We start from the raw sequence: 15619 nt of genomic DNA, 5'->3' as shown, positions 1-15619 counted from the left end.
CGCAGCTGTTGGTGGCCTGCTGTGGTGACAGAGACATTATCTCAGGCATCTTCTTTTCTATCGGTCGCAACACCCATCTGTGAGCTTCCTCCATCAACTGTTATCACCCTGAGAAGGAATAACTTGTTTCGGTCTCATTAATCATTTCATCTTCTTCACTTCCTGCAGGCCGTCCCCTGCAGTTACAGTCTGAGCTTGCAGTGGTGCTGCCACCAACGTATCACTTTTTGTTTCTCTCACAGTAATCAACGTGCTTAACACTCCTCCCCCAGAAAGGGCGAGTGCGAGCAAGAGTCGACTACATTAGAGGAAGTTGCGGTGAGCTGTCTGCAAAGCGCAGAGCGGCTTTTGCCAAGCATGTGAAATAAATCCCCCGTACATTTTTAACGCCAACAACATAAACAAGGACAAATGTTTGTCTGACTCCCGGCAGTCACGCGCGACGAAACCACACTGCGCCTACTTTCACTTTCCAAACACATTTAAAAAACATACCAGACATTCAATACGTTAAAGGTTGTATGCGCCAAATAGAACAACGTTTTTTATGAATTTCCCGCCTCATCTTGTGTTAATTTAAGTCCTGTATACTCATTTTCTATGCGTTTATCCCCTTTCCCGATCTGAACATGATACCTGAAATGCGTTCGGAGGCCCTGCGTTATCCGTGCTGTATTTGCATGCTTTTTGCATTCAAAATGTCCCAAAAAAGCAAATGCTATCTCATGCTATATAATGCTGCCTAAACGTCTGCACGACACAACTTGCACTAATCCTATTTTGAAGGGAGATTTACATGAAGCCCAATGAGCTTGTTGAGAGAGAGGCTTTTTCCATCTCATCAGATTCCAAGTTTTGACTTAAATCCTCTCTGTGCCTTTTTTTCACCATGAATAATCTCGTCTGCAAACGTGAAACCAACTGAATTGCACTGTGTCCGCAAGATGTATTCGATTCCTACTCCTGCTCTCGTCGTGCTGAGTGTACAAACGTCTCCCGAGTGCAGCAGCAGAGGTGTTGCAGGAACACGCCGCACAAGGCCGCAGGAAGTCGCCTCAGAATTGACTTTGAGTGTGAAGCAGCCTCTCACTAGTTGAGTCTTCTTGTCAGGCCGAATGCTGTCGCTTGAAGGACTCTGTTGCCATCTGGTGTTGTGTGTGGCCACTGACCAAATCACAGTATTCAAACAGCTCTCCTCAACAACAGCGAGGGTGATTTGCATTACATTCAAAGGGACTGAGTAGACTTAGTTTTTGTTGTGTCAGCTATTTCAAAAACTACAATGCAAAGAAGAAGACGTTTGATAGAACACACAGCCGAGAGTCGCTGCATTTCTCACAGAATATTATGACTTTGATTTGCATCATGGATTAGATAAAGTGTTAATAATACTTTACAACGAGGGGATTCTTTTTCTTTTTTTAATTATTTACTTCATGGGGTGGTGAAGAGAAAATACATAATCAGAGAAAAATTGTGGGCACAATGTTTTAAAAGGTTTTTTTTTTTTTTCATCGTTAACATAATTAGAGCGATAAAGAATAATACAAGCGTCAGATTCTCTTGAGTTGTAACTGTCTACTGAATCACACAGGTTGGGAAAGACATTTCTGCAACACTTAGAAACTGGATTTGTGCGGCATAAACCTGTTATCCACACTGAAATTAAAGAGAGCTACGGCAGATCAAAAGTTGGAGAAAGGATTTCACTGTCGGGCTGCCAGTTTTAATGCAGTCACCTTGAATCAGTTCTCCTCAGGAGTCCTTGATAAAGATCTGATTTTAGGAACCGCGGGTAACAATCCCTGGCCATCAGGCTGTAGATGAGCTTCTGTGCCGTATCGAACGAAGTCAGGGTCGGCTTGGAGATGTTCTTTGTTATATTTTCTCTGGTACCGCAATCTATGTTGATCTGGAATCAAACAAAGTTGCCCAGGGGCATATGACAGCAACTCCTTTCATCTTTATAATGTTTTTGAGTGGCTTGAAATTACATTTAAAGCAGTTTTACCATCATAAAAAGTCACAAACATTTCCAATTTGAACTCCTCCCAAAACAATTGTCCTTTTTTATTTACGACTATCAGTCATGTACCTGCCGGGGTGCTTCTGTTTGGACAAACTCTGAGTAGATCCTGTTGGCAGACGAAATCATCTCTGGGACGGTCTTGATTTTTTTGTACTCCTCACAGGCGAGCCAAAAAAGTATGTTCTCCTCACTGTACTCGGACTTCAGGAACTCCCGGAAAGCTATCTGTCCGGCTGGGGATCACAAATGACAGGAGGCAGGTAAAAAGCGTGAATACAAACACATATGTGTGTGTGTGTGTGTGTGTGTGTGTGTGTGTGTAGTCAGAGGAGACGCTCACCTTTACAACCGAGGAGTTTGTCCACAGACTCACTCCAAGTCTCAACATCCTCCAGTGGATCCTTGGGAAAGCAGCACAATCTACCCTTGAAAAAAGCATCAAGACCAATCACTAGCCCAGTTATCTGCGAAGTCCACAGCACGCAGCGCACCCACAAACCTGACTGGCAGGCCAATTCATTAATCATCTAAAGTATGTGATTGTTTTTAAAATGGCCGGTAAACATTAAGTTTAACGAACTGAGCGCTCTCCAATCACTACGAACCCATTCAGAAAATAAAGGCACAATGCAAAGTGAGACTTACAGCGGCTGAAAACCTCCTCGGTATTTTCCACATGGCTGCCGACTGAAAATGGTAAAAGGCCAAAAAAATCAAATATGCAGTAACTCACTTTATCGCCATCTCCTCGTCCTCTACGAAGGGAGACGGAGATAAGATCTTGCCAGACTGAAGATGGGGTTGTGATTGTTTGGAAATGAGGGAGTCAAGTGACTGTACAAATCTAAATGACCCCCTCCACATGGAATGGAATATATGGAAATCTGTATGCAAAGTGTTATTAACGTTGTCAGGAAGGACAGGACACCCTTCCACGTGTGTCACACTCGGAGGAACGCAGGGCTCAGCCGTGATTAAAGCTGACCTCACCGATGTCCAGCACAGTGATCGTCAGTAACATGGGCGTGACATCGCAGGCTGGAAGGTGAACCCGAAGAATACATTTGTGAATATAATCAAAATGATTCAATAAATTCTACAAAAAAAACCCATCTTTATATCTGAGGAATGTGGTAACACAATTGACTCTTGTGGCAGAGAAGTAGGTGTCAAATTCAGGAAATGCCCTGACCATAAACAAATAGCGAGAAACAAATTCACTATTAAGGAAAGGACTCGTTCTGCCGCTATTTGCATATCTGCAGTGTTCCCTGTTCGTCATGGCGACAAAAACATGAACAGCCACTGATTTATATGCAACACCTTCCGTTGATCCAGGTGATCGCTGACACTTGAAACGGAAAGGCTGGGATCTGGACGGACATTTTTCACGTCCATAATCTAGTCAACTTCTTCGAAAAATAAAAAGTCTGGGAAAACCACCATTGCTCATTGGAACATGACTCGAGCCCCATTTGGCCCGGATTTATTTCTATAAATGGAGGAGCGGTGACTTGATTTCAATCCCAATTTTGAGTGTGTATGTGAATCATTTTTGGCTCCCACATGCTAGTCCAAATTGTTTCTTTCACCCTTTTGTCCTTCTATACCTCTTTCTTTTGCCATGCTGTTTTTTTTGTGAAAAGAAGAGATGATTTGATCCCATCAACGTTATGATATTGGCACCAATATATAGGCATATTTGGGAACCACTATGATGACACATGGTTAAACTCTAGGAGAGCAAGACCCTACAGAGCTCATCAAATCTCTTCTGTCTCGTCCGGCCAAATGTCTGTTACAGATTTCATCCTCATCCTGTGATTTCATTTCGTCAAAGAGTCAATTGTTGCAAATGACAAATTAAAAAAAAAAATTCCCGACCATTTGTAAAATATTGGTTTTTCACTGAGGCGCAACAATTTTGCTTCAAGCTAAATGCTAACACTAATAAATGGATAACATGAGAGCATTTTCACAATGACAAAGCTACCATGATGCATTCAAATGTGCTTCATGGCCAGCATATTAATTTAGCATCTGGTCATGCTAATATTTACTAATCCGCAGCTGATTGAAAACCATTGATTTAGTTAGTTTGGTCATCAACCAAGGTATCAGAACATTTGACATGCTTGAGGACAAGTTAAAGGATCCTCAAAGTTATTCATATGAAGTAAATCAATCTCTACCGATAGAATCCAACAGTTTAATCATTGTACTCGACTGAAAATTATCAACTTCACCAAAGTCATTGGGATTGTACTATTGATAAATTGAATATTTGACCAACTAGTGGTGCTGGATGAAAGGTCGGGACATTACTAAAGTCGATAGGATTCATCCTCAGAGAGCCATCAACTTTAAAAAAAATGGTTAAATATCATGGCAATCCATCAGAGATATTTTCATCTGGACCAAAGTGGTGAACTATAACAGACAACACTGCTAAGAATGATTATGTATTTTGATGTGATTAGTCAGGTAAAGACTTGAACATGAACCACACCTTACACACTGTCAGTCGTGTGGTTGTGTACTGCTTGTACTGTTTAAAGTAGAATGTGCCCAGTTCTTTATCTTTCCACAGTACATTTTGTCTAATGATTATATGAGCATTTACTCACTCTTATTATTGGGTACTCTTGTGATTCAGAAGAACACCAAAAAGGTTTTTCTGACTCGCCACCGCAAAGCTACAGAGAGTGTGACGATGAGCTGCACGAGGAGGATTGTCCTCCGGGCGTGTTCACAGGTCATGACACACACAGTCATTCGTAATATATCAGTATAGGCATGTCCAGTGCATTTGAACTTGTCCTGACCTTCCAGACCACTGCTGGAGAAGCGCTGGGCCAAAGCAAACCAAGCATGTAAATCACAGCAGGTGATGGAAAACACCCAGGCTGCCTCTATTTGCATGTCTGTAGACTCACAAAGTTGAGGAATTTGTTTTTCAAAAAAGGCTCTGTGAGGAGCGACACGGAGACTACACTGAGGGCCGCAGTCTCTGAAGAGTGACTGCAGAGGGTCCAAGACGATTTGATTTAGTCTTTCGCATTTCGAAAAACAAAACAAATGTGAGCATTTGTGACCATTGACGACAAAAGGGACTCCATACAACCCTGAAAATATATTTTTTCAAATGATAGTGTTTCATTTTCACGTGACATCTCACGAGTGATACAGCAATTTATGGTGGCCTTATACCAAGGTGCACTTTCCCCGTCAAACACAAGGGGGCACTCTAGTCCTCTTCAGGGCCTTCTATCGCCGCCATGCAATTCCCTCACCTTTCTCTGTAATTGGTGACAGCATTGAATTTATGTTATGTATTTATATTCATTTGAGGACGTGTGCGTGTTTTGACCCTTCTGCTGAAACCGTGCAAGTCCCGGACTGCAGGTGGGAAGTTGCTCAGTGATGATGTAGCTGAAAAACCCTGTTTAAATTGGATTCCATGTCCCTGAAGATGATTCTGTAAGCATGCATTTGATTTAATTAGAGAGTGTCTCATCTCTGTTTTGTTTTTTAAAAACTTTCAACATATCCTCAAGTGACGCTGATTATTTTTCTTATCCCCTAACCCATTCAAGGTTCTACACCAATGAGAAAAATATTGATGAGAGTAAAACATATCTTTCCATCACAGTGGTGAGACAAATCTCTCTTTAAACTCACAGCCTTTCCTGTCTCGTGATTTTGTGCTGCCCAGTCCTGTCGTATCATGTACACTGAGGAAAAAGATCTAAAAAAATCACTACTATGGTAATCTTCAAAATATTTACCATTAACTGACAATGACACGGCGACAATGCAGATCCTGTATTATCCTGCTTCAATATTGTCACGACATTTCCTGGCTCGTCGTCTGGACAATGTGCAGGAAGCACAGGGGGAGATTGGTGCTCTGCTTCAGGGCTGAAGTCGGATGACTTTGGGGCAAACACTCCACCTGCAGGTGCCAATTTGGCTTGAGTCTTGAGGAGCTGTGGCGTTTATTCACTGACAAATAGCCTAAACTGCACATATGGTACATTGCACTGCACACGTTCACAGCTGTTCACCAGCCTCTCGGACCCTCAAACTTCTTCAAATTCACTGCAGATCTTTCCCAGGGAACCGTACACCTTGATTAACAGAGAGGACAACAAGTCACACATGTCGACAAAGGTGGGTAAAACCAAACTAACTTTTAATGCGCAAAGGTTGTATGTACTGTATGACATTCACTGCTTCTAAATGTCGCAAAAGAGCATCGACATTTTGCACTAAAACAAGTTCTTTCGATGGCCACACCCATGGCCTCACTCAGCTGCAACTCCCCCTTTCCCCCCTTCATATTCCCAGCAAGGTGTTTCGAAGCCCAGTGAAAGTGGACGAAAAGAGGCTCACAACTGAATAATATAGCAATAATAATAATCCAGCGCATTAAACCAAGGCTGGCATTGCTCTGATATGCTCCATGGTAACGTTGGCAGTGAGCATGTACCGGCGACAGCAACATTTGCCCAACAAAGTGCCATAGCTGGCCGGTCACTAATGAAAACAGACATGTGACATTATGTTATAGTTCATATAGTTATAGGCAATCTATAGCCTCCAGAGACAATTCAGAGATAAGAGGGAAGTAAATTACAAGATAAACAGAAATATGAAACATCATTTCCTTTTTTATGGCACAGAACATTTTTCTAAGGAGGCCTTCACTTTGGTCTGGTTCTAAGTTGTGACTATTTTTAGGTTTAATTGGTCAAGCGCTGCTTGTGCCTTGCTTGCTTGTCCTGACAGCACACCACGGAATCGTTAGCCCTTAAATAAACCTCAAAATAACGAAAAAAAAACCCAAAACCCTCTCCTGAACCTCATGGAAAAACACAATGAGAATCTGCTGCATTTTGCATTCTCTTTCGACGGGCTGCATATGCAGATGCAGCAGTGATTTTCTGTAGCATACAGTTGAGGAAGATGTGTCTATTCAGTTCCAATGCCTTTCTTACAGACATGGCTTTAATACGTTATTTATATCCTCCAGAGACGTTTCACCTTTTCATTGGGGAGTTGTAAATTGTATGTTTGTTTCCCCAAATACAGGCGTCTCGAAGTATGCTCCAAACACTTACGCTGTGAACTGTGAACACTTGCAAGTACAGTGTCTAGAATTGAAGAAACAAACACTCACCTTGAGACTGAACGCTGCCTTCTGCCTGCAGTTGCACTGAAATTTATTTAGGAATGTCGATATCTTTGCAGGGTAACAGCATCAAGTGCAAACAGGTTTGTAAAATAATTCAAAGCTCAATATATGAGCCTTGGAGTCAGCAGATCTATTATTAAATTTGTCTCATGTAGAGCAAGTTAAAAGCTTCTCAGATGGGAAAAAGGTAGCTCTGAAAATGGGTGTAAAAAAATTCTGTGGCGTAAAAGTTGCACACATCAATCGTGGAATCTTTGAAAAACAAAACCTATTTGTTTGACACAGTCTGCAACTATTAGACACCTTACAGCAGATATTTTTCTTTAACCTCCTCTCAGATTGGTATTTATCTTGTTTTACAAGCCTCACACCTTCAGGCAAACTGCTGTCTTTTGTCTGTTGTTTCCCTTCAAAGATCCTGCAATACATCTTTCACTTGTGGGTGATGTCAGAAGCTTTTAGCGCAGATTTGGAGGCTCCGATTTTAATACCAATGGGGGGAAAAAGAAATCTGCCAGAAAATTCTGAGTGGGCAACTAGTCTTAAGCTGTGGTGAATTTGGACAGATGAGCTGAGCTTCTCCCATTGTTAACACATCATTATGTCCTGCCCTTCCTTTTCTGATTATTTGTGCAAGAAGACAGCAGGACGTGCGGCACATGCACACCACTGTCGCCGAGGTGGATGCATAATTAATGTAAACTGTGATGTTTTGCATGCAGGTTTTTGTGAAATAACTTGGGCTGAGGTGGACTTTATCCCTCTGAAGGCTACTGGGAACCCTGACATCTGTGTCAATGAGCTTAACCATGCCTGCTTGAATCTACTGGGGTTTTTTCTGCATACATATTCAGGCGTTTGGGGGCGCGCTCAGCGGGGGCGCTGACAGCTTGGAATTAATACGTATTTGTCTTGGTAAGAAGTATGGTGTGTGCATACATACACAGTAACATGAATAATTCGGAGCTAGGGTGGTTAGAGTTGATAAGGTCTATTAATTTTTCAGGGACTTGGAACAGGGAGCTACACACAATCACAATTTCCCCCACCAAAGTAATATGCAGAAATTATGACTCCATTTGTCACATTTAGAAATGGTCATTCAAACTCAAGGCGTCATTAAAACTACTTATTTAAAAAAGTGTTTATTTGAATTATTTCATGTATAGAGTATGTACATTTACAACAGCAGGGCAATACACATATGATCATAATACATAAATTATTGGAGATAGAAGCAAACTGAAAAACAGCAATCATAATCAAGATAATGTGATATTAGTATTCAAATATGATATATGCATTTTCTGTGTGTGAAAATTGGATATATTCTAATTAATAAGAAAAATTAGACGTTTATATCCCTCATTAAAAAGTTTCAGTACTTGGCTGCAGGCTTTCACTGCAGGGTTAGTCTGGAGGTGATTGGACAGTGTGAGGGCTCAAATCATGGATCCATTTTAATGAGATGTGGTCAATTTAGCTTATACGCCAAATCATCAGTATTAATGTTGGATAAGGTGCTGTGGCTGGGTGGTTGGGAGACACAGTGTGACCGTGATGGCTGCCTATGCAGTGGACTGGAGAGGAGCACACGAGATTCTGTCTCCGTACGTCCCGCTGCCATTCAAGGTTCAAGAGATTTGAGAGAATGTAAAAATCATCATGCTCAGCGCAGTGCCTGAGAAAGACAATTCATATATCTTTGCAGTCATCCAGTTCTATACTGATAAATTGATAGATCCTTTATTGAACCCGAGGGAAATTTATTCTTTGTGGCCATGGACAATATACTCACTTACTGTATGATTGGCCAGAGGGTTTCCGTTATTTTCAGATAACCGCATGACTGTGACGTAGTGGCCTCATAACCTTTCTAAATGTATTCCTATAGCCGAAAGGCCAATGGTGTCAGCTGTTATCGAGCTGCATATTGTTGTAGAAAACATCTTGGGAAATACTGCTGTGTTGTCAAGAGTTACAGTAGATCCCTTACATGTCTATATGGTTGATATCAGGCTGTTGGCTTAGCTTTGCTACTACTGGAAAGAGGCCGTTATAGTAAACTAAAACTTCCTTGTATGTTGTCAAAAGCGAAATTGCCAGGCAAGCAGTGAAGACTCCAGGAGGCTGCTGCGTCTGAACAAGAAATAAGCTGGTGCAGATTCAATGAAGAAGAGACGACGTGTCAGTACGTTTAGTTAGTGGGTGTAGTGAGTTTTGGAGGTTTTTTGGTAAATACAGATTGATACTGGTCAGAGCTAGATTGGCTGTTGCCCTATATTTCCAGTCTTTAAATTAAGCTAAACTAACCAGCTGATGGCTGGAGCTTCTTTTTTTATACACAGGAGAATAGTATCGATCCTCATGTTTAACTAATGACAGTGAAGCAAATAGACGTGTTTCAGAAATTGACAAACTATTCCCTTCATTTTTGTACCGCTGACGTGCTGCTGCGGTACGATGCATAAACCACTTTCGTTCCTGCGGTTATGAAAAAATTAATGCAGTATGCAGAAGCGAACCTGTCAATAACAAGCCTCTGTGCGAAACACAACTGCGCTGCAAAATCGCAAACACTCTCCCGTACAATCTGTTTCACAGAGCGAGCCATACTACGCCTGCGACGCCATACAGCTACCAGGCCGAGGGTTCGGTCGTGGCCTCGCCTCTGTCATTGAACACACAGGAGCGTGACCTTCTGCGAAACATGGTGGCCCCGGGGCCTCTCCGCCTGGTGAGACGCAGATAAATGTCAGAGTTCAGGAACCTCGGGTAGGAGTCCTTTTTCATCAGGCTGTAGACCTTCGTCTGTGCGGCTTCGTAACAGCCCTTTGTGGGCTGCGCCATGTCCTTCTGGATGGCCACCTTGGTGCTGTAGTCAATGTTGACCTGCGAGAAAGGAAATTGGGAAATGATAAATCATCTGCACACACACACACACACACACACACACACACGCACACATACTAACTTAATCATTAAAATTGGTGCTTCAAATGATGATGCACATCCTAGGTAGGTTTTTTATGTGTGTCTTGTAATGTTGATTTGGCTGAAGCTCAGAACAACACAGTAGAAAATGGAGTGGATGAATGACCTAGTAGATTTGATTCTCACTGAGAATATATCAAATAGTGATGAGAAGGAAGGGAAAACCCCAAGATCCACAGCCAGTTAAAAGTGCATTCAGCTTCAATTAAATCCATGGAGAAAATCCAACATTTGCATGTTTTAAAAGATTACACACTCAACTCAACAAACTCAAACAGTGAAGATGCTTCATTTTTCCATTTTAGTTTTGTGATGGTATATAACCAAGAGAGTTAGAGACTTTGAGTTATCATTGCCATACAAAGCTATGGTAATAATCACAAAGCTATCAAAATATTAATATTTATGAAACTCCCACCATCAATACTGAAGGTTACGTTCATTTAAATGAATGAATTACATCTGCATGAATTAAATCACTTATGTCAGTATGTGCTTTCATGCTACTGCAGCCCTGCTCCAAAAAACTTTCACATCGACACACAAGTTCATGTGAGGCCGAGAGTGTGCGAGTGACTCTTTCACCTGCACTGCAGAGGAATGTCAAAACCTCAGACATGACACCAAACTCTTTAACGGTCAGATCCGCTGCAAGCCCTGAAAAACATCAGATGGCGGTTGCAGCAGCGAAACGCTTACTGTCTCGCACAGAAAATAACTGAAGCTACTCTGCACTGCTGCTTGGGCCACGTGACCTCGGCGAGGTTCCTGCTCCTAACTATTGTTCACAAAGGTCAACCTGCCGCGGGCCCACGGCGATACGGAGCTTTACAATAAGCCCGCTCATTTTTTTCATTACAACGCCATTAAAATTTCAAACCTCCAACAGCCCTCAGTGTCAACTAAGCCAAAGAAATGCCAAACCACAGGGTTATTTAAGCCCTTTGCAGCTCAGCTTTATAGCATACTTTGCTGCACTACATCCATGTGGTTTATGATTAATAAACATGACATGTATTACCTCTTTAGGGGCCTCCGATTCAATAAATACTGAATAAATACATTTGGCTTTGGACAGCAGCTTTGTCTCGGAATCAATGGTCTTGTATTCTTCGCAGGCCAACCAGAACTCAATGTTTTCCTCACTGAACTCTGTCCTGAGGAACTGGGAGAAGGTTTCTACCCCATCTGATATTGAAAAACAAAGACAGAAACAAAGACAACATGTTAGTGAAAGAAAGTGGACACGGACTCTTCTCATAATTTTTTTAACATATTGTTATCTTGTGGATGTGCACTGTCACACGCGCCATCTATCGCACTATTGGTAATTTGTCCTCTTTCTGGTCGAGGGTTGAGGACAGAGGATGTCGCACCATGTGCAGATTGTTGAGCCCTATTTGGCAAATTGTGATTTGTGAATATCAGCAACACAAATGAAATTTAATTTGATTTGATTTGAGCTGTTACAAAAACAGAATCTGTAACTTTTCTCAGCATGTTGGGAACATGAGGCTCAGATTTGATTACAGCTGGAAGTTTTAAGGAGCGATGGACCGAATACATCGTCATCCCATAGTCAGTGTAATGGGCCTGCATAAACAATTGAATTATATTATGTAAGTAACCGCTTTAATATGCAGAGATAGTATTATTATCTTCATCATATTGATGACTCCAACATAGGCACATAACGTGGTCTAGTGCAACTTCTGGGATTATGAGGAAGTTGAACCATTTCTGTATTACCATGTGTGCTAACAGACAGTAAAAGGTGTAGTGAAACTCTCACTACTCGCCCCATTAACTATTTATCGCCTCCAGTGCCTCTCAACAGTTTACAATTCAAATGGAGTCTACAGTTGGACGGCAGGTGAAGCTGTTTTGGCCAGCAATTTGTCATAGTGTTTCTTTTGTAGTTGAAAAGTTTGACGCAATAATCTGACCCGAGTGCTTTAGCAGTTCTTCAAAGGAGTCGCTCCATTGCAGTGCCGCCTCTGGTGAGATGCTGAAAAATAAAGAAAAAGAAGAAGTAAAACCAGAGTAAGATGCAGTAAGCTCTTCCCTAATGATGCAGCAGAAATGTTTTGGAATTCTCATGAGATGTCTAGAAGTCGTGTTTCTATAAGTGTGCAGTGAGTCACGGAGAGCGCTGGAATCTGGGGTCAAAAACATGAATAATACTTGTCCCCAAACAACATTGCCTATATATGAAATTCATGGATGGTGCCTCACCTGCTGGGTGCCGCATTTGTCATTTTATGGGGACTGACGTTTTCATGAGAGCCCGACTTGGTGAGAAAAAGGCTTAGTCGACTCTTCCTCTCCTTGTCTTTTTGTCTGCAAACAACAGGGAAAATACATCAGGCTCCACAAACTGTCGCCGAGTGCAGCCGAGGCACCCTTTCACCAAATCAGCAACTTATCAGAGAATTACTCCTCCTCAGACACATTTCTAAAGTGGCTCACATGTCACGCCATAAATCACTCGACGCCTTTGCGCCGCGAACGGCGACACCAGTCACGCTCGCACGTGTGTTTCAAACGGAAAGCCAGTGGAGAGTCATCAGGGACGACTTTTAAAAGTCTGAACTACCTCACAAAGGGTGAGGTCAAACTCACACAAGGTTCTATATTGAAACCTCACATATCATATCTATTACGAAAACAATTTGAGTGTAAAGGCTTCTCTATATAAAACGACCAGCTGTCTAGACTCTTTCATCATCACCGTCGTATTACTCACATTTCTGACATTACCCACAACCCGATGTGAAATTGCTCACTGCTCACTCCCAGAACAAAAGGCCATCTGAAAAGTGGACCGAGGTCCACACACCAACCTGCTACAGTCGTCCTTCATCGTCGGTGCTCGCAAGTGATCTGGACAGAGCGTTTTGAAATATGCTTCCTCCTTTGGGGCCATGTAGTTGAATTGAGGAAATAGAAAAAGAAGTGTCTCCATGCTGTGCCGTCTGTATGTGGCGTGTGAAGCTGCAGGCCACAAATAGCTCTCTGAAATTCTTTAACCCATCATTCGGTGAACCACCTCGTCTTATATAAAACCTTGTCCGCATTGCATTTCCAATACCTTTTGCTCGACTTCCTGTCGTGGTGTAACCGCTAATTTATCATTTACACAAAAAAAAGCAGCTGCCTTCGACATCCTGTCAACTGTTCCTCTGAAATTTGATAAAGAAGGCTGCTTATGCTCCTTCACACATTAGTTTCTTTTTGATTGTTTGTTTTTTCTTGAGGTAATATCGTATCAGTGTTAACTGATATTTTTGATATTTAGTAGATTCTGCTGTTTATACACTCTCCTTGATGCAATACGATTATGTGGTTGACATGAATATATATATATATATATATATATATATCAATCATATCAGGCTTGTTGATGAATGTGTCTTTTTTTAAGAGTTATCAGAGAGGTCGAGGTTATTAGGGAATTCCACTTGCACCACGAGCAAGGCCAGACACGGCAGAGAAGGAAAGAATAAAAATGCAATGAATAATAAAAATGTGTGTGTGCAGAGTCTGGGCTGAGCTCTTTCCAGGACATCATAGGCGTAATGGAGAAAGACATACTGACAAGGTGCATTCTGGGGCAGATGGAGACAAATGTGATGTCTCTGTTAGAGCGACTGAAGCTGTCTTTAAAGATTCCAGAGGAATATCCTGATAATGTTCCCTAAGTTCTGACAGAAAGAAAGAGGAAAATGTGCAGTGCTTATTGTTGCCTCACTCGGATGTTTTTGTCTTAGAGGGATATGAGTAGATCATAATGTTATATGTCACTGTGAATAATGACTGTTGGGTTAAATGTGGACCAAAATAAATATCCTAAAGTAATTAAGCAAAGTATCAGTTTTTCCACATCACATGATGACGTTTTACGGCAAAGGAAGGTTCCTGTTCAACTTGATTTGGCCCATAAAGAAAATCTGTGGATGTACATAGAACACTACTTTAGCAAAACATTACAACAAAGTTGCTGAGTGGGAGGAGCTATGTCACACCGCCTTGGTTATGGACTGTCTAATTTATCATTCCGAACGATTAATATTAAACTAGGCTGTTGCGAAAAGTGGAAACATGATCTGCAATTTAGATGAATTAACTTTACATGGAGGAATCTCTGTCTGCCTGTCTGTCTTTACAGCCACTCATCCGATCGACTTCAAACTCTACAGGTGTATTGCTGAGGACCCAAATGAGGGGCAGTGTCGAGTGCGCGGCTGTTCGGATGATGCCTTCAAGAATGCTGCAAGGTGGATTAACGCAGGCCCGGGCAATCAGCCCCCGCCGACAGGCACATTCTGAACAGGCGCAGCACTGGTTGATTAAAAGAGACAAATTCTGTACTGCAAATGCATGTGTGCAGCCACGGCCCAGTGGTCCGATAAACTGAAGCTGCAGTATCCTTTCCCCTCAGGTACACAGCAGACTGCTGAATCACTGAAACCAAATTAAATAGCAGCCATTTAGCTCCACTGTATGTATTTGCCTTGTGTCAACTCGCCAGATGAGGGAACCAACAAAATCAATACCGCGGAGCCAAGAAGGTGCTCCCGCCGGCTGGGCACAGAAGATTAAGGTTGTTTCGTTCGTTCATTTTGAAATAATATTTCCATTTACAATGTTAATCTCCAAACTATTTCACCAGCACTATGCCTTCACAAGCTATTTATGTGTCTGTCCATTTACTACAGGAGGCATGGACGTTTGTGAAAAAGTTGGGGACAACCCAGCTTGTTGACGTGTCACTTCACTCAGCAACTGTCGGTTGACAATAGTCTTGAACTGAAATCACATGACTAAACCGAAATCACATGGTGTCTGATTGACACTTTATCTGACCTCATATCGCTGGATGGATTTCCTGTGTGACTGCGTCAATAAACAAAACAGCGCATCTGTGTGTTGAGATGATGTATGTAAATAGACCTTCAGGAGGCCGCTTCAGATGCTGTTAGGTGAAAGGGGAAGTGATGGAGTTAACGCTGCAAAGTGCTGACGCGGGTGAAGGGGGAAGAACGGGTGTTGTTACTTCCTGTCTGAAAAACATCTGTTCACATATGTCTAGTCTGCCTGGTGTGTCTGCACACAGTCAATTCTGACGAGAAGGGAAAAAAACCGAGAATACTAGAGAATTACAGACTCCAAGGAACAATACCAGACACACACACACACACACACACACACACACACACACACACACACACACACACACACACACACACACACACACTCACACACACAGAGAAAACCAACCAACCACACACACACACACACACTCTCTCTCTCTCTCACACACACACAAAGAAAACCACACACAAACATAGGGACAAAGTTAAGTTTTGAAATTCCTTGAAACTGCCTCACATCTGCAT

At 42.1% G+C, this 15619-nt stretch overlaps 2 protein-coding genes across 4 annotated transcripts; both read right to left on the bottom strand.

Annotated features, from left to right (window-relative positions):
- Nucleotides 1–1407: 1407 nt before the first annotated feature.
- rgs1 (regulator of G protein signaling 1) lies at nt 1408–2962 on the bottom strand. 2 transcript variants are annotated; one of them, XM_035634997.2, is made up of 4 exons: nt 2675–2962; nt 2370–2454; nt 2096–2262; nt 1408–1912 (listed from the first exon to the last, which is right to left on the bottom strand). In XM_035634997.2, exons 1-4 carry the CDS (start codon nt 2705–2707, stop codon nt 1736–1738), a joined length of 462 nt encoding a protein of 153 aa, XP_035490890.1. In that variant the 5' UTR covers nt 2708–2962; the 3' UTR covers nt 1408–1735. The 2 variants fall into 2 exon arrangements, with proteins under 2 accessions (XP_035490890.1, XP_035490891.1); XM_035634998.2 differs by having other exon boundaries at nt 2370–2449; nt 2763–2818.
- A 5393-nt stretch (nt 2963–8355) lies between these two features.
- On the bottom strand, nt 8356–13326 carry rgs18 (regulator of G protein signaling 18). Of its 2 annotated transcripts, none has more exons than XM_035634995.2 (5): nt 13064–13326; nt 12456–12560; nt 12167–12228; nt 11242–11408; nt 8356–10118 (listed from the first exon to the last, which is right to left on the bottom strand). In XM_035634995.2, exons 1-5 carry the CDS (start codon nt 13183–13185, stop codon nt 9864–9866), a joined length of 711 nt encoding a protein of 236 aa, XP_035490888.1. In that variant the 5' UTR covers nt 13186–13326; the 3' UTR covers nt 8356–9863. The 2 variants fall into 2 exon arrangements, with proteins under 2 accessions (XP_035490888.1, XP_035490889.1); XM_035634996.2 differs by having other exon boundaries at nt 12967–13105.
- Between the last annotated feature and the right edge of the window lie 2293 nt (nt 13327–15619).

Source organism: Scophthalmus maximus, chromosome 5 (assembly GCF_022379125.1).
Source record: "Scophthalmus maximus strain ysfricsl-2021 chromosome 5, ASM2237912v1, whole genome shotgun sequence".
NCBI classification, from domain to species: domain Eukaryota; kingdom Metazoa; phylum Chordata; class Actinopteri; order Pleuronectiformes; family Scophthalmidae; genus Scophthalmus; species Scophthalmus maximus.
This window is presented reverse-complemented; position numbering and strand designations above follow the sequence as displayed.